The following is a 27852-nucleotide window of genomic DNA, read 5'->3' on the forward strand; positions in this document are numbered from 1 at the left end:
TGAATCAGATGCCTGTTTATTTATGATCACCATCACCAACCATGGATAGATGTATGCATAATAGAAATAAACTTTGATTTAACTGAATACATTCAATTCACAATGATTAAGCAGAAATAATTTCATTTTCAAGGCTGGATATTTAGGAAAGAATATATGTCCAACAATTTCTCTTTAGTGAGAGGGAACTCCCACATCAGAATTTTGATGTGGATCTGGCCTTCCTTGGAAAATTCAGATCTAGGATTACCTCTGAGACCAGTTTTGAATTAAAAATTCAAATTAAATTCAATTAAAAATTGCTCCTACAATGCAGATGAAATCCACCTATATAAATCAGCAGCAGCAGGACTCTTTAAAGCTTATATAGAGATCAGCTTTGTGCTGACCCTTGCACAGCATCAGCCTCTTGCTGTGCCATCTCCACAGGAATGAATTGTATCCAGAAAGCACAGTGGAAGAGATTCAGATTAGTATTCTACATAAGGATTTTAATATTGGCTAACATAAAGGTCAAGTAAATATTCTAAAAATAACTAAGCATTAATGCTCTGAAGACCCTGTGCAGAAGTTACCTTTGTCTCTTTGGTGCTGATCTTACAACAAACAGTTTTTTACCTTTTGTGATCATATTGTGAGTTACTAAACCTAATCATTGAGGAATTGATTTCTTGCTGATCAATAGTGGCTCCATAAAATTTAGTGAAGTTATTTTAAACTGTTTCAATCGGCATTTAGCCAAATTGGGTATTGTTTTAAATGTTTAGGCAAACATTCTTAAGAAGTAAGTGATGCTCTTGCACATTAATTCAGCACTGAACTCATTAACTAGCTATGCATGCAGTTTTGCATCAATATCTCAACTATTTTCAGTTAATTAGGCAACATGATTAAGATCATATGAGTTGAATTAACAGGACAGTGCCTCATCTCACTACAATTGCATCTAAGAGATAACTTGACCTAAAAGCCACATGAAAAGGACAATTTAGCCTTCCCATTCTCAATATACCAATTTTGAATGTGATCACCCAATGTTTCATGGAAAGACTTCAATTTTGAACTTATATACAGAATTTCTGCTTTGAAAGGTGAATTTCTAATCGAAGCATATGGATTTCATACATGGTCCCAACAACCATTTGCATAAAAACTGCACAACAAAATGACAGAGGAAATTCTTCACTTCTTATGCCATATTGGTCAATTCATATTTAGTATGCACCTCATTTTCTTCTCCTGACTGAGGATCTGAGTGATGAATTTCAATAAAAATTATATAGATCATTGCTCCAAGTACACCTCCCAGCAGAGGTGCAACTATAGGAATCCACCACCAATTATTACCAGCCCTGTAAGACAAAAAGAACAAGAATTAGTGTTATTTGTTACTCTAGTGAGCACCTTTCTGTGAATTAGTCACTGAACAGATCAACTGGTGTGCTACTTGTTATAGTGTATACCTTTCTATTTTGTCTCCCATTTCTGTATAAGGGTGACACCCTTGTCTGCCCTACCCGACCCAGGCTGGTTCTGATTGAAATGCTAAATAACAGCACCAAGTATTTTCTAAAATGTACGTGCATTTTAGAAAACAAGGTGTTTTTACAGCATGTCTATCTGGGGACAGAGGATGATTTCTTCCTCGTGAGAAGCACTTTTCACTGACTTGCAGTGAAATGAACAGGGACATATTTATTGCCCAGCAATCTTGACTTGTGCTGTCCTCAGATGCTTGTGAACAGATTTTCAGGATGTTATAAAAGTGGCTTATTTCACTTGCATGGAAACTTGCAAGTTTACACCTGCAATAGTAGATACTATCTTCCTCTGGACAAATGTAATAAATTAAACTGAATTTTTAATGTATTTACCTTAAGCAGTGTAATAAAACACAGTGACTGTAACATTGATTATCCTTGACTACAGTGGTCAAGATGCAAATTTCATGATGTAGTAACTGATATCTATGTTTAAAATGTGGTGTCTTTCAGCAAGAGGCACATACATGCTTAGAAGTTTTATATACCTAAAACTTAACCTTAGAATCTCTGTATTCACTATGAAAGTCCAGTATGCTGGTTCCACTGAAATGTTTACATTTGTACAATTACTAGGATTTAATTTTAAATATGTGGATTTACAGCCATATTTAAAGTAAGAAGTTGACCACTGAACTGTATAAAAAATAAATAGCAGCCTCTCTATGCAGAAATATTGGGCTGGTAGAATTTCTCTCCTTTTCCTAGAGGTCCACATTCAGACAGTAAATTACTGAGTATCCGTTTCAGAGCATGGAGTTTCTTAACTGTACTGATGCATTAAGGTGTTTTGGTTTGATAATATGCTGTATTAATTGAATATGTGAGTCTCCAGTGAAAATCCAGCTACCTCAATTTCATGCATATTGAAAATGGAGATTTTTATTTTTTTTTCTCCCAGAAATACAAAGGGACAAATGAATCTATGAGAGGAACTTTACAGGAAGCTGCAGGGGAACTTTTAAACTGTCAGGATTATTATTCAGCACTCAGTTGTATAGATTTATGCAGAAGTGAGCATATGTTTGTCACAATGCAAGAATAGAACTGGGAGAATATGGGTGCCTTGTTGATTATACTATTACAGCTTGTTCAGAAATCCCTTGGAGGTGTGTGTTTTACCTTTGGAATTATTTATATTTTGCCCTGAGGATATAAAATAACTTCTGATGTTGTTTTACTGATTTTATAAATCTGTTTGTTTTTTGAATCACTGATGGTTGTTGAGCTCTTGAATTCCTGGAACAAGCATGGACTAAGGTTTTATATAATTAATCTGCAGAACAAAAGCTGTATCAAGTACAAGCATGTGTTCTTCCATGTGATGTTTTTTTACATGGGTGTGTAATGAAGGTGTTTCTTGGCAGATTTCTCTCAGCTTGTTCCATGAACTGGCCTGTGCCTTGTCAGTGCTTGTGTGACCTTCCCCAAATCCTGGTCTGTGCCCTGTCAGTGCCTGTGTAGCCTTCTCCAAATCCTGGCCTGTGCCCTGTCAGTGCCTGTGTGGCCTTCTCCAAATCCTGGCCTGTGCCCTGTCAGTGCCTGTGTGGCCTTCTCCAAATCCTGGCTGTTAGCAGCAGCTGCTGTCAGTGGTGCACTGGGTACCCTGCGCTGAGATGCTGGGTGTAAAGCCTTTGTGGGGGTGCTGCCAAAACTGCAGTGGGATCAGGAGTGTCCATGACACTCAGTGCTCTGGCACTGGCACAGGAGCAAGAACTCGCTGTGCCAGGCACAGATCACAGAAGCCCCTGAGTGCCGTCAGCCCCTGGTACCCGCACGGTTCTGCTGCCAACCCAGCCCAGCCCAGCCCAGCCCAGCCCCTCTTGTGCCATGGCCGGGGGCGCTGGGGCCGGGCGGGCCTGGCAGCAGTGCTGAGCTTGGCTGGAAATTCCCAGGAACAGTGTTTAAGCTACAGGGATTGGGAACCTGGGCGCATTTAAACTTGCAGATACACCTTTCACCAGCCAGCTGCTGCGGGAAAGGGAGATGCCGCTGTTTGTGAGGTAATCCGGGCTGCGGGGCTGCACTCCGAGGCCGCTCTGCCGCCCCAATTCCGGTACAGACAGGAGCTGTGTCTCCTGAGCTCTCCCCAAGCCCAGGTTCGCCCGGTGCTGCCGCCGTGTCCCGGTGCCGGCGGCCACGAGGTGTCAGCGTTACCGCGCGAGCGGCGCCGAGCGCGCTGAGCCGGGCTCGGCTCTGCGGCCCGAGCTCTGCGGGCTGAGCCGGGCTCGGCTCTCCGGGCCGCCTTTAAATGCTGCCCCAAATTTATCAGAATATTAAGCACGTGCTTTAGAAAGACTCGTGGTTTTCTGATGGGAGCCTTTAACCAAAAAAGCTATTTGCACGGGCTAGGAAAGCCACATCAGAAGCTTGCGTCTTCTGGCTTGATTTTGGGGGAAATGCTCCTTCAGGTGTCTTTGTGCAAAATGTAGTAACAGCAACATGTAGAAAACGCCTGCTTAAATGAATTCTATCATCTGGACAATTCCGTGGTCCAGCAGAAGGGCTCCCCTCCAGTCTAGCTCCCTGCCTGAGAACATGATAAAACCAGCATTTACTGTACCTGCAAGCACAAAGAAGGGTGGAGAGGATTTCTCTGCTGTCAGGTAATTATCTCAACGTTTAGAGCTTTTGCTCGGGAACAGTGTAGAAAGTCTTGCTATTGTGAATCTGATCTATTTTAAAGCGAGGCTTTCCCCGTGGTCCTCGGCTGTTCTGTAGGCAACACCAGAACATTCTGATATGGACTCAATTGCCTTGGGAGATGCTTCCATCCTCCCCCAAAGAACGTTCAGTGTCTCCTGAGTATTCCCTGCTGCTGTTTGTACCGCACTACCCTCGTGTCTCTGTGGAGGTTTCATGCTCAGGTCCCAGCTTCTGGACATGCCTTTACTAGAGGGCTTAAGCACTGTCTCAAGGTTGTGAATTTCATTTAAGTGAGGATATCCAAGGTTAATTTGTCAGCTGTTGCTGCACTACTTTAAGATGCCCAGGCACAGCAGAGCATCAGGAAATTTAGGATCCCAAGTACAATCATTCAGGCATTTCCCATGACTCTTCCAGCTACCTAACAAGGCTCAGGTTCTTCTTAAGTCTCTCCTGGACCTGTGCAGTAAATAAATAAGAATGTATTCCTGTTGTATCATTCCCTTGGACTTGGTTATATCTGTAGCCTTTTAACTGAAGGCAGGGAGGAAGACTTCTTCCTCAAATTTTCATATCCCTTATATTGTTGTAAGTTTATTCTGGCAAGGATCAGCAATCTTGTATCTTATTTTTTATGTTCACATTTTAAAATTTCTTAACAAGGTCTTTACAGTGGGACTGCATTCCCTCTCATATAAAACCTTAAACTATACTAGGAAAGGGTATTGGTATCTATTGGTATAGATAGTTTTCTGGCAGTTTTTTAATGAAAATGAGTAGGACCATACTTTTAGAGAGAAGGGCAGTTCACAGGTATTCTGTGACTAGATCACAATACAATCAGGCTTTCAAACTTTCAGTAATGGAATAGCCAAGTGCATAATACATTACTGATGATAGAATGACACCATGGCTAATACCACAGTCAACAACTACCTGTAATTACACAGGTATGAGAGAGGAGAATCCTCATTGTGGGATGTCACCCTGTGTGTCCTTATTTTTTAAAAAACTGCAGTCCCATGGTGCAGTGGTAAGAGCTACTGGGGAGGAAAAATTTGGAGGTCACTGGACCAATGAGCTGATGTCCTACCAGCAGCTCACCAGGGCTGGGCTACATCCGGCCTGGCTCTGGCCTTTGCTGTGCCTGTGTGCCTGTTTCAGCTATGCCATGCCTGGCTTTTTTGTATGAGAAAAGCTTTGCTATAGCTTTCCTCAAATTAGGTACATGATTTCTGTAAATAGAAATCATACTGAATAAATATACATTATTTGTGCTTCTTTTATTTCTTGCTACAATAAAATCTCTACTAACCAGAGCTCTCCAGTGCTATGGTACTACTAGGGATTTCTAGTAGAAATAACTGGAAAAACAAACAATACAAAAATAAACTAAAAGATCTGCTTGCCAATGACTAGATTACTTTTACTTAGATACCCCAGAGTGCTTCTTCCCCTGGATACGTGTGAGATGTGGATTTGATGTGCAGCTAATTAGCTGTGCATCAGGCCAGCCAAGAGTGTGTGCGTGCTCACATGGGGATTTGAGAACGCTCTGAAATGTGGGAAAAGGAAGGGAGCTTTTCCTTCACTCCTTCGCTCCCAGCCAGGAAGTCAGGCTTTTAGATTGTTGTATGTTTCTGCAGTAACTCAGAAGTAATCATAGGCTAAATCAATCTGATATGTCTCTGTTTTTTATAGCACCCAGTAAATATTTCCTCCTAATTCTCTCCTGTTTTGGTTTTGTTTTTGTTTTTTTTTTTTTTTTTTCCTGAAAGCTGCAGGACACAAGAAGAAAGTACTCATATTTTCAGTGACCTCTAAGAAGCTCTAATATTTTGGGAAAGGTCTTCTTGAAACAATGATTGATATTAGAGATTATGCATGTTTGATTTGCCCTAGGAGCAGGAAATCCTTTTTAAAGCCCAGTTCCTAGAGGATATCTGGCTTAAAGTGCATGAATAGCTGCTTCTGGTATGCAAAGAATTACCTGTATGTATATAAAGTATGACTTGGTACCATGTTGAATCAGGATCTTACTTTCCTAGAAACAATTTTAGCCAGGAGCATTTGACTTCATCTCCAGGGGTACTTACGTGAATACTTCCATGCCCCATCCTGCAATGGCTGTGAAGAGCCTTGGGCCAAGATCCCTGGCTGGGTTCATGGCACAGCCACTGTTCATTCCCAAGGAGCAAGTAAGAACAATTATAAGAAGTCCTACTGCAATTGGCTCCAGGCCCTTGGGTACGCTGTTATTTTTGGTGTCAAAAATAGCAAATATAGCCAGAAGAAGAACAGCTGTTGACATCACCTGGCCAAGGCAAAGAAAAGAATATTGAATAAGTATGTGTAGATTCTTTCCAATAATGAAAAGAGGGGCTATGGCAGCTCTGTGGATTGGAGTGGCTTAGAGCTGGTATTTAGTTTTATCCCACTATACAGAATAGCAAAATTTGGAACTCAGTGCCTTTCTACTTCACAGTAACAAGCAGTTTTGGTATCTGTGCTGAAAGACAAAGACAAGAAATGTGCTGAGGACATTTGAAAAAAAAAAAATGCAACAAGCAGGTGGCAAAAGAACAGAGGATTTAAAAGGCATCTCCTGTGTGAGGTCTAATGCTTTATTTCCACATTTTTTTCCTGTCAATTTTACACTGTTATTCACTCAATTTTTGGTAGTTCTGCCGCCATAGCAATGTAATCAGTTCCATTAATATAGAAGTGTTTTGTGTGACTATAGTTTATGCTGATGAATTAGACTAGAAATGCATCTCTTTATCCAGGTATTGGATAACATCAGAAGAAAAAGTGAAATCTGCAAAGTCAAAACTGAGCATCTAAAATTAGGAACTACCCAAATTAGGGTTGCACTTATGACTGTACCATGAACTCTCTATTGCATATGCTAATTGAGCTGATGAAGGAAATTTTCTTGGAATTACTTCAATGGAAATATAGCTCTGCTTAAATCAAATGCTTTGTCAATGTTGATTTTGCTAATAATTAACTTGATGGGAAAACAGACAAAAGCTTCAGCAATGTCAAAATGTTCAGTTTTTATACTGATTTGAAGAAGCTTAAGTTTTAGGGGTTTAAAAATTATTTGTCTTTTGTCTGCTTTTAAGTTTGCTTTGAAACATGCATGGGTAAAAATATCTTAGGGAAAAATCTGTTGACTGATCCAAAGATCAGAACTGTCTTTCTTACAAAACTTCAAAATAATGTTTAGACTTTTTTGAAGTCAGATTGCACAATCTTTTACGTAATGAATCTCTGTGTTCAGACCATCCCTTGTTTTCCTTACCTTCCTTACGCAGTATTTATTTCATGCATTCCTGAAGAAGATTGGTAAGTTGATTAGAAGTATATAATAAAAGACATGACACTTCTTTTTTTTTTTTTTTTCTGTTGCATAAGTGGAATTAAAGGACACAGCTTAGAAATGAATTTGAGGATTTTTTCAGATTCAATCATTTGAAAAATAAATACTACAAATCTATCTGCAAAAAAGAAGGTAAGAGAGGAGGCTTGTGCAAGCAGAAAACTCAGTTGTTCAGGGTATGTTAAACTGTCTGGTTAAGCATTATTTAAGGAATAATAGGTCCACAAAATGGGCCGGATTTTGATGTAAATGGACATGACTCTGCTGAGATTTATGGAGAAACATTGATTTATGCTGAGCAAAACCTCTTACATATATTGCTTTAAAGACATTTTGAGTGCAACAATTAAGATGATGTATGAGAAAAGAACAACTTGAAATTATTTAGCTTGTAAAATATTACTAAAATGTAACCCCCTGCAAACAGCATTGCATTCTTATTGTATTGTATAAGGGGACATCTGGCCAAAATGGTGAGATTGGGCACACTTTTTAGATCTATGTGTTTTTTTACTGCTTGGTTTTTTATGGCTTTTTATGTTTAATTTGTAGAATTAAGACAGCAAGTGCACTTACCTGATCTGCAAATCCATTTATGAGGGACAGATAGGGAGCTGGATATGTTGCAAAGATTTGGGCTGTTGCATTAGGTCCTGTGACTTCAAGTTTTCCATCACTGTACTCCATAAATGCATCTGTAGAAAAAGCCAATAACTGCTTGCACTTCTCCATAAACTTTTCTAGGTTTTCTAGGACTAGAATATATGTGATAGGTCTGAGCACTTCCCATTCTCAACTGAAACTGATGTCTAAGGTCCCTTCCAACCCAAAGCATTTGGTGATTCTCTGATTGTTTTTTCCTGGGAGCACCATCATTGGATTACCATTATTGGAGTGATGTACTCCTCAGACCCTCCTGTCTCATCTCTCCTCTTGTGCCTTGAAGTATTTGTTTTGTGTACCACAGCTTTCCAAATGGGACTGGTTTCCCTTGCTTTATAGCTCCAAATTCAGTGCCAAGGAGTATTTTCTGATTCTGAATAGAGATGTGTTATTCTGCAAGAGGTGCAAAAAAAGTATGATCTCCTATGTCTGTTTTTCTACCAGTGATTTTTCAGTAGACCTCAAAGAGTACATGGCAGTTCTATAAGTTGCAGGAAGTAAAAACTACAGAAGAAGTTTGGAAATTAATTAGACCAAGAGGAGGACTTGAACAGAGATAGGGCTATTAGAAATTCCTGCACTCCTGAATATAAGGAAGATGTCCCTAACCTAGACCTAAGCTTCCTACTTTGGCTCCCTACCCTACTGCTGGCCCTGTGGCAGAATACAGTGACTCCTGTGGTTCCATGTGCATGTTGACACACTGCTGCTCTCTGGCCACAGCCCTAATTCTCAGTTAGGCTAGAGCAGGACTTAAATTGAGATAGAAATCCTGTTCCAGAATTCCAGTTTCCAAATTTTAACATTAACCTTAAAAAAAGTAAACAACTCTTCCCAAAACCGTTATTGTTCCTAAAGATTTTCCTCTTTGGGCTTACTGTGGGTACTGAGCACTGAACTGACATACAAGGGGAATTTACATTTTTGTTTTTCCTCTGCTGCGCCTAGACCCAGCACAGTCTGCAGACATAATGGCCACAGGAGAGACGTGTTGGAGATGGCCTGGGCCAGTAGAAGCAGAGTATTGGAGTAGGGGGTTGAAGCAACTGATCTGAGTGGATTCAGGCAGTCAGTCAGTTACTGTTTTTTCGTTTTGTGACACACTGTGTTAAAAACCCCGTACCTCAAGGACGGGGTAATTTTTTTCTTTTCCCCTGTTGAATATGTGACCCCTTTATCACTGTACCTGGAGTTCATTGCCTTGGAGAGTCACCTCTCAAGGGTGGTCTAGGTTTGTTCAGGAGGGATTTGATCTCATATCCTGTACCCTCAATGAACGATGATGGTGATTCTTGCCTACAGGCACTTGTAGCAGGTCTTTAATGTTTCTAATTTGCTTGGAAGATGGATAGCCCTATATCCTGGCTATTAAGTAATTTAAAATCCTTACTGAGAAATACATGATCTCAGAGTATCTGATTTCCCATGAATAATTTTTCTAAATATCAGAACATTTCCTGGAGCATTAAGTGTTGCAATAAATTTGTAGTGTACCTGAAATGTTCAAGCCATTGTTTTTCCCTTCAAACTCTTTATGCTCCTTCCTTTCTTCTTTTGTAGCTTTAGCATCATTCCTGCCATTAGCCCTGTGTGAACAAGAGTCCTCTGCCTGCCTGACATTCATTGAAAAATTGGGGCCTTAGAGACTGCCTGACCTCTAGTTTGTCCTGTGAGCATGTCTAAGGTGTACTCACTGTAATAAATCCCAAAGACAGCCGCTGCTCCAACGAATGCTCCCAGGAGTTGTGCTAATATGTAAATTGGTAATTTGGTCCATTTTAATCTTCCAGTCACGCACATGGCTAATGAAACAGCTGGGTTTATGTGGCCACCTGAAAAATAAATCACAAATTAAGTCATATGGATGACTCAGATACATAAGAATAGGTGAAGAATTTGTAAAAATGTGGGCACTTCGGAACACCAGAACAGTACATGCTTTTCTAGATGTCATTTTGCAGTTAAATGCTGACTGCAATTAAACTGAAACAAGTTGGGTGAAATCAGAGGAGGGAGGGCAAAAGCAACTAAGATCTGTGCATCTGTTGATGCTTGTGGACTGTGCTCTTTATCAGACTGCTGTCCTGCAGTATGTAACTTAAAGACAACTTCTAGAAAAACAGTAAATCTCCCCCATTGGTTGTGATGGGAGGGTCCCTTATTCTGTACATATTCTCTCTCCTCGAGGCCTTGGCTTTTTATTTTTAGGGGAAAACTGGGGCAGAAGAAAATTCCTTTAGTGTCCCAAGCATATATTATGATTAAGGTTAAGGATTGTTACTGGCTTGAGCGTATATCTTGAGACAGTACTGGAGTGCCCTGGATTTAGGTCATGTTTGTGTCCCTGTCTTAAACCTGGGGTTACTTAAGATCTCAGTTTTCATGGAGATAAAATCAGACAATGTTGGGGCTGTCCAGTTTCATGTTGGCTGTGGGGATCTGGGGGCAGCAGTGCATAGTCCTTCACCATGTTTTTATCTATTCTTGTGCTTTCCGGAAAGGTCCATGATAAGGAAACTGATAAAGTGGCTGTGCTGAAACAAAGTTCAGTTTTGTGTGAAACTTCCTTCCTTTTTGTTCAGGAGTAGCTACACCTAAACTCATGCACGAAAAAGATTTCATTAACACTGGAATTCTCTGTGACAATTTTAGTTTCTGAAATATTTATTATGTTATATGGTCTCTTCCCTCAACATCTTTTGTCAACAAAAAAGGTGTTGTATGCTCTTGGAAAATTTCATTGTTTACAGATACTTGGTTGCTACTTAAGAAATACAAATTGCCCAATAAATTAACAGGTACTACTTTGTAATAAATACTGAATAATAAAACCCCAACATTTTGCAAGGACATAGGATCCTTTGCTTATCTTTCAGGTAAGGTCTCATTTCAGTCTGTATGAATATCAGAAAAAAAATGGCCTTTGGTAAAATAACTGAATGGGCATGTATTTTATCTGTCAAAGGTTAGTGATGGAGAAAGGGCCTCTGTGCAGTTTCTGTGTTTGTTTGCACTTCAGGTCAGTGAATCATTATCTTATGAAATCCAGGCACCTTTGATACATAATAAACTTAATGAACTGACAAACACAGATAACAAGCTGAATAAAACCTTCTTTGTATAATTTCCAGAATGCTGACCCAGTAGCAGCAATCTTGAATTAAAAGTTGAATTCCTCACTGTGTTTCAAATTCTTCAGCACAGAGCAAATAGATACATGGCACCTAATTTAAAAGCCCTTCATGTGAATTTTGATTAATTGTTATCTTGTCTTTTGTTCCTTACTCTGACTGGAATTAATAATTTTCCTTTCTTTCAACACCTGATTTTGTTTCCCATCTGTATATAATACAGGGTGACTATGATGGCCAGGACAAGTCATAATATTACAGAGGGCTGATTAACATTAAATATGGAAAAGAAAAGTCTAATTGAAGGCTGTCATACTGACATAGGTGAGTTACAAGATTCTTGGTTCCTGTGCTACTGTTTAAAAAAAAAACAAAAAAAACCACAAAAAGTTTGGATGGTGTGTTCCTCATTCTTTTGTAGTTGCAGTGATTACAGTCATGGATTTGAAGCTGGTTAAAATAGTGGGAAATTATCTAGATATTGAGGAAAACTGGATGGAGGAAAATTAAAAAGGGGAATTTTCCTAAAAAAAAAAAAAAAAAGCTCAAATTCAGCAAACATGCAGACAGTATATTTTGTTACCATTATTTTAGAATTACATAAAGAACTGATGAGAAAATATTTTAGCAGTACTTAAACATGAGACTTTGGCCCAAGAGCCACAGAAATTGCTAACAAATTCTACATAGGAATTTGTATTCTGAAATGTCCACTAGTAATCGTGTGTCGGATAATAACAGCCTGTTGAAATATCTGTTCCTATTTTTTTTACAGAGAAAATGCACTGCATGCAGAATCCTTTGTCATGGGGAAAACACAGGAAGCACAATACTGCAACATCTGCAGCTGCTCTGCCCTGCTGGGATTGAACTCTAATTTTCCACATAATGATGGAGATGAATATCCCTTAAAGGTGCAAATGTGGACACGTCTTCACAGGTTTGTTTTCATGATACATTAGAAGAGTTTAGCTGCATACATGTAAACCAAGAGCTGTAGTTAAAAGTTCAGATTATAGAAATGTGCTGCTGAATTAATTTTGTATGATATTAAGGAAGAGTTCTGGTCTATATCAATGACAGTGACAAGACTGCCTGCTTTTAGAACCTGGAGCACTTACTAATGTGAGACTTTCTAATGGAAACCTTCTGCATGGTGCCTCTGTAAAGGAATTTGTAAAGAGAAGAGAAATGGCCACAGTAATTTCTGCTACAACAACTATTTCTAATGCCCTAATTATACCTAAAAAAATTTGTCCAGACCAACTTAACCCTCTTTATAAAGGGTAAGAAATGCCTCTATGAGACCTGGAGTACATGGCACCATTTGCTTTAAAGGCCAATAGAAACTCTGCACACAACACAAAGTATTGTGTATTTTCATGCACAGCATTGTTGTTACAACCCATCATTTTCTATCTTAAAGGAAGACTTTAAATGCTAAAAACAGTTTTGCTAATGTTTCACATCTTAGTTTGGCCAAATTGAATGGTGGAACCAGGTGGCAAGGCAGCATCCAATAGGGCACTTGTTGACACTGGTTAGTTAGCCCAGCTGACTTAGCCCCAGGACTAAAGAGAGATTCCTGCCCAGTACATGTTGAGGACATGTTACAGCAGAAATAAAGGGGAAAGACAGTACACTGGCAAAGTGTCATTGAATGTATCTCTGGTACTGAACCTTTTTGGTGTTTCTGCTTTCTATGATCTGCTACTTCTGTGAATAATCAGACAGGAGCAGACTTGCTATTGCCTGTCATAGGACATGAAGAAATAAATTGTACTTTATAATGTGAATCCTGTTCATTATACCCATTAGTGAGTCATTCTGCTTTCTTTGTAGCTGGCCACCATTTTATCTGGTGACTGCTGGATTGGTCTTCATGGTTATTTCTTTAAACACAGTGCTTGTTCTGCCCAGGATCATCTCTATTGACAGAATTTTCAAAGCAACACCCATGTGTCTGCATAGAACACTTTCCATAAAAGCCAAAGGTCTGCCAAGGTTTTCACACTGTAGTTGAGATCAGAATTTGGTGGGACACTTTGTCAAACACAAAGAATAGGAGGAAATAAGAATACACAAGGTTTACTGGCAAAACTCCATTGTGGACTCTGCTGTGATGGTGCTTGCTATTGCTAAATTCATGATTGCTTATATCATGAAGTGGAAGCCCTTTATCAAGGGAGCCTTAACACTGTAGCAATAAAGCTCTATAAGAAATAAAGTCACTTACCAGAAACGCCCCCGGACACGTACACTGCTATGGTGACTGCCATGGCAAACCCCACGGACACCGTCATGGGCCCCCCGTGCGCGCCCCGGCTGAGCACAGCCTGCCCCACACAGCCACAGCCAAGAGCCTGCATGTGGAAAGACAACAGTCAGACCACCAGTGTGCCTGCCAAATGGTACTGCTTGTGACTTCTGCTGTCCTGGTACAGCTGCAAGTGCTGTTGAATATTGAAACAGCGTTAGAATTTGTCATGTGTGCCATTGTTGCCTCTGCTGCAATGCACATTTGCTTTTTATTTTCCTCATCTCTGTCACGAGGAAGAATGTCTGCTAATGACGACTTTTCTCCAGACAGAAAACGGTTCTCAGGCACAATGATGGGATACAGATCAGAACTTGGAGCCAGAACAAGATTGCGCAGCCTCTACAACAAAACTCCGCATCTGAAAGTGAAATTAATTCTGTGTGGTAAGTTTTCAGTTCCAGACTGATGCTATAAGTGATGAAAAATTTACTGTAAAAGTTATGAAAGATAGTTCAAAAAGGTTTTAATATTTAGTGCTGGAACTCTGGATTGAGATAACCTTCTGACATTTACAGTGTGTGTTATTGTTATGCTGACTTTATATCACATATTGCTCTAGCAAAATATTTCACTGGCTCTGCAGCTTGAACAATTAACTGAGGTGGAGATATCTAAATAACTCACATTGAATAATTGCAAATGGATATAAACTAGTTTTGGATTTTTGTTTGTTCCCTTCAGAACAAAGGTCAGTAACACATTTAAATATTTGCTTAAGATGGTGCTTATTCAGTTCTAAAGCCTCTGCTTACCTTCAAGCATATGTTTAGATCCTATTAAAGATGATAGGAAAGATATTCAAAGGGATAAAAACCTTTCAGTTAGAAATAGACTGTCTAATCCATTTCTGTGTCTTTGAAAATCTTCTTTCTAAATAAATGCTTATGTGCATTTAACTGTGCATTAACAAGGAGCACAGTGCTCTGTGGAAGCTCTCAAATAATTTCTATTGTCTGAAAACTTTTGCTTCTCTGCAGCTATAAGCAATGTGAATCATAAAATTTCTGCAATGTGACTAGATTTATCTTGAGCAACTTTAATTGCTTATTTTCAGTTGCAAGGTAGTTGACTTCAGAAACAGCAAAGTAAAGGGAAAATCTCTTGCCTTAGAAATAGACTGTACCAAAATGATTTGGTGATTGAGGTTTAGCAAGGAAGTCCTGCTAGAATAGATGCAGTTAAATAGGCAAAATCATACTTTTGTTTCTATTATTCCCCCAAGGGTTTTAGCTAGTACCAAAATGTGACAGAAAAATAAAATTACGCTCTTAACCAGCTTTTTAATGCAGACAGCGTTTCTAAGTGCCCCGAGACTGTGCCATATACCCAGGTGCAGCTCTTGCCTTTAGGTCATAATCATGTAGGCAAACAAAATACTGACTGGTGCCAGAGTGTTGCAGTTCTGATTATGTAAGGGTAGGGTGGTGTTAGATAGCTGCAGTTTATTGGGCTGTGCAATGAAAAGCTCCAGGACACAGTGCAAGCTGCAGTCACTGCTGTGCAGTGGATGAGACACGCATTAGCCGTGTGCTCACCTGGCAGTGCCTGTGCTGAGCACAAATCACAGATAGCAAACCAAGATAAAACACTGGGGCTGTTCACAGGTGAAATTACATCATTTTTTTAAACTTCATCTGAGACAATTCATAATGCCTTTATATGTGTAATATGGAAAGAATGGCTATGCTGGAATTCATAAGAATCTAGAGGAGGTGGAATTAGCATACTCTAGTCATCACTTTCCAGATTTCTCAAAGGGAGTACTCCAGACACTGCACCAAGCAAGATTTTGGGAAAGATAGGGCTCAGATGAGGAGCAAGCTGAGTGGGCTGCTCTGGGCCCGTGCACACACTGGGATGCAGGTTGAATTCAGGTAACCAGCTCAATCTAAAGTATAGTGTGCACTTGTGTTCTGAAATGGCACAGGCAAAGTTTTGCAGATTCAAAGAAAAGGCCATTCTTTTGAAAGCATTACCTCTTTCTGTAAGGATGATGAAAAAAGAGAACAGAGGAGATGGTTATAGAAAAGGATAGGGGATAGCAACATCTATGTGTATCAACTACAAATTTGCAAGAGAAGGGAAGGAAATAATGGAGGGAGGCTGTGGCCTCCCTTCCTTTATTACCAGAACTGAGGAGAGTCATACAGAAACAGCTGTGTAGTCCTCTTGCATTGTAGCTCCTGCTCTGCAGGTCTTAGGAAAATACACAGCTACAGATGCTCCATTTCTGTGCTAAGCAGTCTCTTTTCTGCAGAGAACACATGGAGCTGGAACACAGCTGCACTCAGCGGACCTGCTCATGTCCAATGACTAAACTCTACTGCAGGCACAGTGTGTGCCCATCCAGGGATGGGAAAACTGAGAACTGAGCCTGCAGATCTCAGCTGTGTCACTGTAATACTTTCTCCATTTGCTGACCTTTTAAGGAGGGAAAAACATTGCCTCACACCTACTGTAGCTAGGTTGGCGCAACTGGGAACAAACACCTAATCATGTAATTACACAAACAGCAGTTTAATACCTTGGAAGTCTTTGCTTGACTAGATCAACTAGGTCATTGAGTTGTAATTAAATATTCTGAGATTGTAGGCCAAGCTCAGCCATTAGTTGCACCCACAAAACTTATTGATTGAAGCACATGGAGTTAATGGGAGTTTAATTTACAGTAGAATATAGCCAGATCTCTTTATCTTGTCTATCTTATGTTACCAGGTTTTCCTCTTAGCAGTTGTCTATAGCCTGATCTGCTTAAAATTACTGGAGCACTTTCAGCACTGGCTTTTTTTTGTTCATAAAGTCATTAGATTACAGTCTTAAAGAACTTGCTTGGGTGTGGAATAGCTGTCTGAACCTTCTCTGCCAAAAAAACTTGCTTCATAGCCCATTAGATCTTTTTCTTTGTCTTGGTTAACAAGGCTAATGTTAGGAAAGGAAAACAACTGGTCTTCAGTGAGCATAAGGTCCTATTGTTGCCTGGAAGCTTGCAGGACTTTCTGTATCCTACTCATCAGAGAGACTAAAGATCATTTTGCCTCCATCTTACTATTTTCAGGATTTTCCCAAATGCTTGTAATAGCATTTTTCAGTGTAAATAGGATTTCTGCAAGATCTGAAACCTCAATTTTAGGGAATTTATTTTTCTACATGACCAGTAAAGTTTTAGACATCTTAAAGAAGGCTTATGTAAAAAAGCCCCCTTCTTATCACACAGTCCTAGAAGTGGTGTGCATTTATAGCCAGACCCGGTGACTGTCACATTAAAGAGGAAGACAAACAGTGTTCTTCATGGTGCTGTTGTCTTGTGCAGTTCCCCCTACCCAACATCAGTATTTCCAAATAGGATTATCTCCTGTTGTTGTTTTGTTTCCCTTATTTTATATATACTTATTTATTTATTTATTTATTTATGCCAGTAAAGAACTGTTATTTCTACCCCCATATCTCTGCCTGAGAGCCCCTGATTCCAGAATTATAGTAATTTGGAGGGAGAGGGGGTCTGCACTCTCCATCTCAGGGAAGAGCTCCTGCCTTTCTTGGCAAACATCTGTCTTTCAAACCAGGACATCTCCTTATAAAAGTAGCAAATGAGCTTTTCAGTTTGAGGGGTGCTAAATTGGTGGTGTCTTCCTAAGGGAGTGTGTTTTAGAACTCACTTTCGTTTCCGCTCCCTTCATTTACAAAGCAAGTCTGCTTAAGAATTTACCTAATGAATTTCATAATAAGATGTTTTATAATACTAGAAACTCTTTACACAGATGTATTTTTGCTGTGTATTACATAGAATCTTAATTCAGACAAGGTTCTAAGCATTCTTTCAACAGAGCAGCAATGCTAAAAGCAACAAAACCAGAGACATGTTAGATCTTCTAAAATTCAGGGCATTAGTTCCACGAGAATTCAAGTTACCAGAAAACCCTTTTAGGAAAGACCAGTCCTCATTCATTTTAATGTTTAATATTTGCTGTATTTTGTTAAATAAGAGAGTACTTAAGCTTTTAAAGGTGAGATAAAAATACAGCTTACCAGTCAAGTAATTTCTAAGCATACAGCTCCTATTTTATCTTTAATGAAATGTTTTGGTGGAGTGGGGAGGATTTCTGTGCATTATGATTTAATCAAGCTTAGAGAAATAAAAAGTCACTATATCCATCTGTTCTCCTGATGATCTTCTGGGAAACAACCAATATCCTCTTGGGTTCAGATGGATTTTAACTTTTTTTCAGACTTGCTATCTAATAAATAAAGGGTGAAGAAAACCCTAAACCCTTATAATTTTGTTAATTAAATAGCACAGACACAAGCCTTAAAATTATAGCCATTTTGAAAACATTTTCTAGTGACAGAAAGCATTACTACTTGGTTGTAAATTTAATACAACTTTGGATGATTTGTGTTTATAAAGCTTTTAAAACATCTAAATATTGGGTTCAAATTGCTTTGTGGGAAAAAATAGTGAAAATATTGAGGCACTGACTATGCTTTTAAATTTTATTATTGCTTTTGCATGTGCAATAGGAGACAAATAAAAGTTTGAAATCACCTGGAGAGAATGCGAAAGCCTGCATTTTCTCATATTTTATTATGATTAATATTGCACTCTTCATCCTGAAATGCTAAATGTTTTTCTTTCCTGAATTATAGAGGGCAACTGGTTTGAGTCAGTTTCTTCAATGAAGTCTGTTTTTATTTTCTTACTAACTTTTAGAAATTCAGGAAAGGAAATGAAATGTGATATTCAGACACAAACTTTCAGGAGTGAAACACTGCCTGTTGTATTGGGGCTAGAAAGAAAAGTCCAGGCAAAGGAACAAAATTTTACTTAGCAGCCCTGAAGAGAAAAAGAACCTATTCAGGTGCTGCTTCCTTGCCTCCCACTTTACTCATTTTTCTTGAGCTATGATGCTTTGCTTGCTACCCCAACTGAAAAGTTTTAAATCTTTCTAAACTCCTGAAATATGTTTATGTTAATGTCTCTGTACCAACTCCTGGGGAATTGTAGCATTGATAAAGTGTGCAAGAGTGGGCATTGCAGACTCCAAGAAAGAAGGTTTTCTGTCTTCTTGGAGTATAAGGGTACATGTACCCTTTCTTTCACTTGTTCCTTTGGGTGCAGAAACAGGGTGGGTGGATCTTTGCTGTGCCTTCATGGTTAGAGGTACATGGTTAAGAGTAATTAAAGCCTAAGCTGTTTTCTATTGAAAAACAAAAAAAGAAAGAAAGCTGAATGCTTTTAATAAAGCATTAACCTGTGAGGAATGGGTTAGAGAAACTGAGTCATGTTTGCCTTTAAACTGGACCATGGATTGGAGAGCTCCCTAGAATTCACTTTCAACCAGAATTGTTTATTGAACTGTTGAGATCACAAAGATATAAACTCACTGCATAGCACAAACTTCATTTATTGTCTTTTATTCTGTTCTCCAACTGTTTATGACAGCTTTAAAAAGTTACTGCATTTATTACCCTTCTTTTATTTGGTGAAACTTTTGAAAAAACACCTTGTAAATTTGTGTCTGTAAAACATAAATTCAAGTTTTGCACTCACAGTTGAATATTGGAAATATGCAAGTCTTCTGTAAGTCTCAGGCAGAGGTGCTTATGCTTCACTCCTATAGATGTAAACTTTCTGGGAAAAAGGGTATTCACACAAAAAGGTTTTGGGAAATTAAGTTCAACTTACTGAAACCTCTTGGTTAAACAATCAGTGCTGAGTTACATGCTGGGGCTGACATTGCAGAAATGAAGATAATTTTCTTCAAAGCTTTCATGTAGCACAACATCTGAGTCACCTAAAACTTTGAAATGTCATATACTGGGAAACCTTAGTTTGGATGGAAAACAAAAGATTCCCATGATTTTTCAGAATTATTTGCTGCCATAAATATTTTGGGGTAAAAGAACAATTAGCTAACCTTCCTTTCAAATTTTTCACACTGCTAAATATTCAGCTGAATTAAAGAATTACTTTTAAAACAGAAAGGCTGTCTAGAAAATGTCTGATTCTGATAATAATACGATTACAAAAATAACTCCTGAGTATGCAAGAACACCTCCTTAACCTAAGGGTACAGCTAAGGGTCTTTGTTACCACTTTGTCTTCTGTTTGCAATGCTGATTTAATACAGGTTCAAAAGGAGGAAAAGTTTGTGTATCTTCACCAGAATCATTAGCAAAATGTAATGCCATCAAAATATATGCAACCATAAATAAGATTAGATTCATGAGTAGCATGCATTATTTATTGGTTGTACTGTATTACTGCTGCTAGAGACATAAAGGTATGCATCTCTGACATAAGAGCTGCTTTTCAAAGTGCAAACACTGCTAAGGCTCATGGTATTTGTAGCATTATGTAATATTTTAAAAGATGACAAATCAAAATACCAATTATAAATAATTTTTAATACCCTCTTATCTAGCTTTGATAAACTTAAGTTCATGAAGAGCTAATTATAGAAGATTCTCTACTCCAGGAAATTCATTCTGATGGCAAACAAGGCAGCTATTAAAAGGTGCTGATATTTAATTTTTTACCTTAGACAAAACTTGCTGTAATTTTATCCTGTAGAAATAAAAGTCTCCCTTTCACAAAAATTTAGAACTTGGAATTTATCTTTGTTTAAAATTTCTAAGTAGTAGTTCTATGTTAAATTTTAAACACTTATTTAAGGAGCAAAGGACCAAAAGCTATGTTTGCTTTCACATAATAACATCATGTAATGAGAATTCTAATGAATGTTTAGAATAAGGGATATATGTTACCCTACAGTATTGTAATTAACATGCACTAGAATGTAGGGACACAAAAAGTAGATATAGAAAAGTTGTTTAACTTTTAATCTTATGGACTGATAAAATCCATGTAATGCCAATCTTGAAGATTTTTCTGATGAGACTCAACTCTGCAACAGAGCAGGAGTGATAACCTGCATAATGAAGTGGTCAGAATATGAAAACAAGACTAAAATATTTTGATGATAAATAGCCTTCTGTAGCTGGACTATTTCAGGGCTGTCATGTATTCAGTTCATGCTTGTGCCCTGAATTCTCCAAGCACAAACAAACATTTGCTTCAATGGGAGTTGCAAGAGGCTCCCCCACCTTCAGGCTTCTAGGAATATGTACATAGGAATATATATATATGTATATATTAGGAGCATATATGCTCCCCACTTGTATTTATATGCTAAATGGAAGCCTGTGTTTTGTCTCAGCAAGGAAGTGTGTGCTGCTCTGGCCTCAGGAGATCCTGGCTCCTGTGCAGCTCCTTTCTGGGAAACTTTGTTCAGTAAGATGCTCTTGAGAATGAAAATGAAATACAAACTATGTTAGGTGAGCAGTAGCTGTTAAAGGAAGCCACATGGCCTATTTGGCATCTCTTTTTGGAACTGTTTCAATTCAGATATATTTAATGGCGTAAGTCAGAGTAAAGCCCATTTTGGTTGAGAGCAATGCAGTCAAGTTCCAAAGAGGAAATATCGAGGGAAGCATGATTAAAAGCAGAGAGGCAGTTGGATAGGTGAGTTCCAGACAGACTCACTGAAAAGCCACATAAACCATCTTTCTGATGCAGCATGGCTTCCTGACTCTTTTGTGCTGGCACACAGGTGTTGTCCCCCAGATTAACTCACAGAAGTCCCAAGAGGAAATGTACTGAACCAGGAAACATGATGGACAACAAAAAGCTCCCTGGAGAGCTCTTCCTCAAGGGAGACCTTGAGAACAGTCCCAGTCACAGAAGGCTGGCACTGTCTGAGGCAGGGGAATTTGTGTGTGCACTGCCTCTCAGCCAGCATGGTGCAAACCAGCAGGTTCCCCCAACTCAGCATGCTTCCAGGCTCCTGGAGTTTCGTGTTTCTTACCAAAATTATATGCTTTGCTAAGCAGACAGTGTGGCTCACATGGGCTGTGCCTGTATTACCAAGTTCTGTGATGTAAGCACCTGAGAACCTGACTGGCTCTCTCAGGAGGGATTACTTAATTGGAGCACCTCCAGTCTGATCCACTGGACTGAGCATCCATTAATGGTCAGCACATTTCATAGGTGATTCTCACCTTCTACTTTATTTTCACCTGGAAAGAATTTTGTCTACGTGCTCTGAATCCATGCTTCAGGGCAAACTGCAGCATGTGAAGTAGGGCTGACCAGGAGATATTATCCAAACTGTGCCCAGTGCCTTTCTCAAGGCTTGTTGTGTCAAATCTGTCCAACATTGCAGCCGCACCCTTCGCAGCCTGGGGTGAAGGCTGGGTTTTTGTCTGATGAGTGATTCCACTTTCTAGATTTCCTGTTTGGAAGGTAATGTTGCAAGGCTGAGAGTTACCAAGATGGTAGGTTAGGCTCCTATTAGTTTGTGGCCTGTGATGTTATTCTCCAGAAAAATTAGAAATAGGTGATTTGGAGGGATAGAATTTCACCCAGCTAACTCCCAGCCATGAGTCCCAGGTTTAGGTGTGGTCAGTTAGCATAGGTGATTTGGAGGGTCAGAATTTCCCCTGGCGAACTCCCAGCCATGAGTCCCAGATTTAGGTGTGGTCAGTTAGCACAGGTGATTTGGAGGGTCAGAATTTCACCCAGCTAACTCCCAGCCATGGGTCCCAGATTCAGGTGTGGTCAGTTAGTATAGGTGATTTGGAAGTTCAGAATTTCCCCTGGCGAACTCCCAGCCATGGGTCCCAGATTTAGGTGTGGTCAGTTAGTATAGGTGATTTGGAGGGTCAGAATTTCACCCAGCTAACTCCCAGCCACAGGTCCCAGATTTAGGTGTGGTCAGTTGGTTTCCAGACAGAGCCTGTGGCTAACATGAATGCTGTCTCAGCCTTGCTCCCTGGCACAGGTGCTGTCCACAGTCCCTAAACCCCATCAGAGCCATCTGAAATGGCTTTCAGCAAAGACATGAATCAACTGTGCTATAGGCCATGAACTCTCCTCTTGATTTGTAACAGCTTAAACACACAGTTCTTACACTATCCTATTATTGTAACTCCTTTTGCATACATGCTGTCTGTTTTTCAAGGATTTCTGTCCTCTGACTTACCAGGGTGCCACTTTCATTAGCTCCAGTTTAAATTAAGAGTTTAATACTTATCTGTACTTCAAGTGCTTACTAGCTGACAAAGCTTAAAAACGACAGAATAAATAGAATTACAGAACAAACTAGATTGGAAAAGACCTTTGAGATCATTAAGTCCAGCCTATTAGCTAACAATACCTCAACAACTAAACCATGCACTCAGTGCCATGTCCAATCTTTTTTTAAACACCTCCAGGGACAGTGACTCCACCACCTCCTTGGGCAGGTGATTCCAGTGCCCAATCACTCTTTTAGTGAAGATTTTTTTTCCTGATATGCAAGCTAAACTTCCCCTGTTCAGCTTAAGATAACAGCAGAAAAGGCAGTTTCTTCACAACAAACACTTGGTACTGCTGCTAACTTGTGTAGTCTGAGCACAAGCTGAGTTACCCAAGCACTGGGAAAGCTGCAGTTTAACCCAGCTGAGGCTCTTTCTGCTTTAAACCGAGGCTGAAACTAGAAAAGGTAAGAGAAATGAGAAACTCAGATTGTCAACAACAATTTTGTAGCTGCTACACTCATATGCTGAATATACTAGAAAATGGGACCTGGGTTTGTATTTCCTTTCTAGCCTTGTGCAGCAGGACATTAAATAATAGCATTTGCAGTTTAATCTGCACTTTAATATGTTTTCTTCTCTTGCTTAATTTTATTAATGGAAAGAGGAGGAGGATCTTGTGGCGAGGACAGAGTACTGGAAGTCAGGTGATGTGGGTTATATTCGGAGTTCTGCCACAGGCTTCCTGTGCAGGCTGCTGTAATCAGGTTTGCTAATATACAAAATGAAGATAATGACATTTCCCCTCCTTACCAGGGTGTTGTGACACTTAATTCATTAATGTTTGTAAAGTGCTCTCTGCTCCTTGCCTCTAAATGTGCTCCTTACTGTAATAATGTCTTATGGATGGTATTAAATTTGAGAATAATGTTATTTTAGTGCCAGTGCACTTCAGTTGGCTGAAGTGTAGTAAAGATCATAATTTCCAGAATTTTATGAGCTACTGGAATTTTTAGATGACTTACTTGAAATTTAGCTAATATAGTTACAATTATAAAACCTATGTCAGTACTATGCCTGCTTCTTTTTTTTTTTTTGCCTTTTTCACTATGATGAAATATTTAGCAATAAACAAGACTGCGTTGCCCAGACTAAAAGGAGGAAGAAAGAGTTTGCCATAAATAGTCTAGCTGCTTGACTTCTAGCTCTGCTACACAGCCTGCTCTCTCTCCTGGTGAGACACAGTCCCACTGCAAATACACGGAAAAACTGAGCAAGAAATTGGGTAAAAAAACCCCAAAAATCTGGGGTGATAAAAATCGGAAATTTAGGTATTTATCTAAGTTGTAGTAGTACTATAGGACCAAGCAATATATGCATAATTTATGTAGCACAGTTAAAAACAAAACAAAAAATGGTTAACTTACAAAATCTCAGAAGGTTTGGCAATGTGTCTCCCAATAAATTCACTACAAACCACAAAGCTAAATTCCTATATTGCACAGGAAAACAACTCAACTGAATTTTTCTAGACATGCAGTACAATATGTTTGTTAATGTCAACAGAGTTTGTGCATAAAATGAATTGCTAAGTTTTAAAAAAACAGCAGAGTATTAACAACATTCATTGTTCATATCTGGATTATTCAGAATGTGCTCCACTGAAATTCTGCTCCTAGATGCCAATCAGACAGTTGTAATACATAAAACAATCTGGTTTTTATAGGCAGTGATAATTACATGAGGTGAAGAAAGGAATTACAAACTTACCGTCACAGGAGCATTTCATTCAGGCTGTGCATGGTCAGGCTGTAACCTCACTGCTGGCACAGTGCAAGAAAAACTGACATGTCCCCTTACAAGCACTGTCCAACATTAAATTAGTAGGAAGAAAGGAAAGCAGCTGACACTTACTATCAGTATAAAAGTTCCCAGGAACTCTGAGAGAGCTTCTTTAACCAGGCTGTTCTTCAAGGAAAATTTCTCCTTTAAACTCCTTTTGCTTTTCCGGCTCATTTTGGCTTCCTCTATTGCTCTGGTGCCCTAGTTACAAATACACACAAAATTTGTTCTGTATTCGTCCCTGCTTCAGCTGAACTTTGACACTTTTACTTAAACATTGAAATATGAGATTTCATCCTGTACAGCCAGTGAAATCATCTGACTGCAGGCATTGGCAGAACCAACTCAACAAGCCCTAACAATTCATCATGGGTTTGTCACTCTATGCCTTCTCTGAGTGCACTTCTATTTATACTGGTTAGATAATACCAGTAAGTTCACAATCAGGTTTCTTCTTTTCTTCTTACAGAATGGATTAATCATTACTGTTCCTATGTTACTTTTATTTATTTATTTTTTTTAATCCTGGTAAGAATTAATAAAATGTTGTTTCTATCATCCTGATCAAAAAGAAAGGCAAAAAGATAAACCACGAAGTAAGGAACCAAAATATAGTTGCAAATTTCTCTCTGACCTAGATTGGGATTTAAACCACACTACTATGGGCTGTCAAAGAATTTTTCAAGGGGAGGTTGTAAAGAGAATGAATGCTTGGGAGAATGCTGTGCTGTACCCTGCACACAAAAGCCCTTAACTTGTGAGATAGTTCAGTGGCTAATGAGGAATCGTACCTTGGTGGTGTGTGTTGAATTTGCATATTCACTCACAATACTCTTTTTGGACTAAATGTCTTGCTCTCTAGTGAACTTTCCTGTTTACAAAAGAGCAACGAGGCAGAATAAATTAGGAGCATTTAATGAAATCTGCTTCGGTCCAGTGGCTCTCTACAAGGCAGAACAGGGAAGTGAAGCACTGAGTGACTATATATTCCCTATATGTTTAGCTTAAAAGTGCATAGGTGCTATAATATGGAGCATTATAATATTATTTTCCATAGTCTTAAGACTTGAAGTTGCCAAATTTCTCAAAGAACTGCGCCTCCTAGAGAAAAATATTACATCTTTATTTCTTCAGCATCTTGAACAGTTTTATCAAATGTGATACAGACTTGACACTGTCTGGTTGATTTACAAGTATTTTCTGCCATTTGCCTTGAACCTCAGCCCAGTTCTGGTAGATTATTTTGGCAGCTGAGGTTTGTATCTGTCTTAAGCAGGGCTGAGCCTTACAGGGTTAGGGAAATGTGTCACTTCTGTTATCCCATCAGTGCTCTCCCTAGCCTCCAGCCAGGTCCTGATGTTCCCTGCAGCAGTGGTCACCTTACCTCCACCAGCTTCATCCCTTAACCACCCAGTTCTCCCCTACCCCACCATTTTAATCCTTAACTGCTTTTCTGTGTCCTTTTACTCACCTTTCTCTACCTGTGCATCCGAACACCGCTGTGCCCTCGGGAGGTTCCCAAATCGCCGGCCCCGGAGCAGCCGGAGCTGCTGGAGCAGCAGGTGGCAGCGTGAGTGCTGGTGCTGCCCGAGCCGGGGACACCTGGGCAGAGGCGGGGACGCTGCTGCAGGACAGCTCCACTCCTGCTCTTCAGGTCCTGCCTGTGCCTCAGACCGCTGGGCCCGCCTCGGGGAAGCCCCTGAAAATAGCCTGTGTATGGCAGCTGGGAAACCTGTACCCCGCACCACTGAGAAACAAACATATTATTCAGGACCCTAATTATCACAGCCTGCTAGGCTATATGTTTGCTATGTCTGTGAGAGAAGTCTTTCAGAATAATGTATACATTAGAACTGAGGGAGGATGCTTGGGAGGATGTTTGTTACAGCAGGAATGAGATAAACCACTTCCTCTCTTTCAGGAAAATGATAAATAAATAAAAAAACACATTTATGAAAGCAATTTTTAGTTGTTTGTCCATAGCGATTCTTTCTCTTATGCAGATGCAAGTCTTGCTCATAAAGTAGTATGTAGATAGCTCTGAATTTGGTCTCATAGCAGGTATGAAGATATTAATGCTATTTTCAACTAATAGTGGGGTAATAACATGTCAGGGACAGAAATTCATACTCATTTGTTCAGATCATGTTGACTTGTATGAATTTTCTGTCTTTGCCGGGTGGAGAGCTGGCACAAATACATCTATTCCACATTTGCTTTTATTAGATTTTCTTCAATACTTTATAAAAATCATATGATTGAACTCCATTAGTAAGAACTGTGATGCTAAGTTAGACCAAAGGTTCTCCTCGGCTCCATAATGAGATTCAAGCTAGTGCCCTAAGGAAATATTGAAGAACAGAATACACAGGGGATGACTTCTCCCTCGGTAAATCCTTCCAGCTTTGGACAGGTGGAAATTTAAAGGCATTACCACATTTTCAAAGAGAAAAGAGAAAAGGGAACAGCTCAGAATAATTAAATTAAGTTTCTCCTTTTCTATTTAGAAAGAGATTCTAGGACATTTACCAAATTAACAAATATGTATGTAGCATAGAAAGACAAAGTGTAAAGATAAACAGCATGAAAGCTTTGACTTTAATTACTGTCTATTTGATTAATCCTCTGTTTTACTGCCTTTTGGTTGTATGCAACAGAACATCTGGTTGGCAAAGGGAAAGAAAATGTGCTGTGATTACTGTTTTCTACTGCTGCCTCACCTGGGCCCTGCTCCCAGAGTCAAAATGATAAGGATACTGGCAGTGCCACCCATAAATATTGACAACTGTGTCATCTGAGGGAAGAAAATGAAGACATCCTCCAAAAATGGAAGTTATGTAAGTAAGTAAGGAGCATACATTATTAAATGTAGAACCACAAGAAATCTCACCAAAAAGATTTTAAGGTTTTGCCAAGAATGTGAAAGTAACAGTCTAAATGTTTTCAAATTCCATTACCAGAGGAGTCCTGGGAGACTGTAAGTAAAGCCATGGTGGATGGAAGCACAGAATAAACATTCAGTGTGGCTATGCCCACAGCTAAAAGAATTATTTGCCTTGCTAGCTTTGGTGGGCTGAGTGTGAGCAACTGTTTTAAAATAAATTATCATCAGGAAACATTTCAAGAGAAATTTATAAATTAATCAGTAACTAATTGCTGGAGCTGTGCAGTATTTCCACCAAGGGATTAATATGCTCACCTTTTCAAGTGCTAATGCCAGTGGGTTGGTTTTTTTTGCTGATCCTGATG

At 39.3% G+C, this 27852-nt stretch overlaps 1 protein-coding gene across 3 annotated transcripts; it reads right to left on the reverse strand.

Annotated features, from left to right (window-relative positions):
- On the reverse strand, positions 1-26223 carry AQP9 (aquaporin 9). Of its 3 annotated transcripts, XM_056499745.1 has the most exons (8): positions 26075-26223; positions 25395-25474; positions 24676-24804; positions 13603-13729; positions 9930-10067; positions 8149-8267; positions 6284-6501; positions 1-1352 (listed from the first exon to the last, which is right to left on the reverse strand). In XM_056499745.1, the coding sequence occupies exons 3-8, from the start codon at positions 24775-24777 to the stop codon at positions 1190-1192; spliced, it is 867 nt and encodes a 288-aa protein (XP_056355720.1). In that variant the 5' UTR covers positions 24778-24804; positions 25395-25474; positions 26075-26223; the 3' UTR covers positions 1-1189. The 3 variants fall into 3 exon arrangements, with proteins under 3 accessions (XP_056355720.1, XP_056355721.1, XP_056355722.1); XM_056499746.1 differs by lacking the exon at positions 25395-25474; XM_056499747.1 differs by lacking the exons at positions 24676-24804; positions 25395-25474; positions 26075-26223 and adding an exon at positions 24532-24637.
- Positions 26224-27852: the final 1629 nt, after the last annotated feature.

Source organism: Oenanthe melanoleuca, chromosome 10 (genome assembly GCF_029582105.1).
Source record: "Oenanthe melanoleuca isolate GR-GAL-2019-014 chromosome 10, OMel1.0, whole genome shotgun sequence".
NCBI lineage: Eukaryota > Metazoa > Chordata > Aves > Passeriformes > Muscicapidae > Oenanthe > Oenanthe melanoleuca.

Excerpts from the sequence above, each read along its gene's own strand:
- AQP9 (XM_056499746.1), bottom strand. The coding sequence starts at position 24,777 with ATGAGCCGGAAAAGCAAAAGGAGTTTAAAGGAGAAATTTTCCTTGAAG. Across the intron at positions 8,268-9,929 it reads TGTCTTTGGGATTTATTACA|ATGCATTTATGGAGTACAGT; the intron begins GTGAGTACACCT and ends CTTTTTCTACAG. Across the intron at positions 1,353-6,283 it reads TGGGGCATGGAAGTATTCAC|GGCTGGTAATAATTGGTGGT; the intron begins GTAAGTACCCCT and ends TTTGTCTTACAG.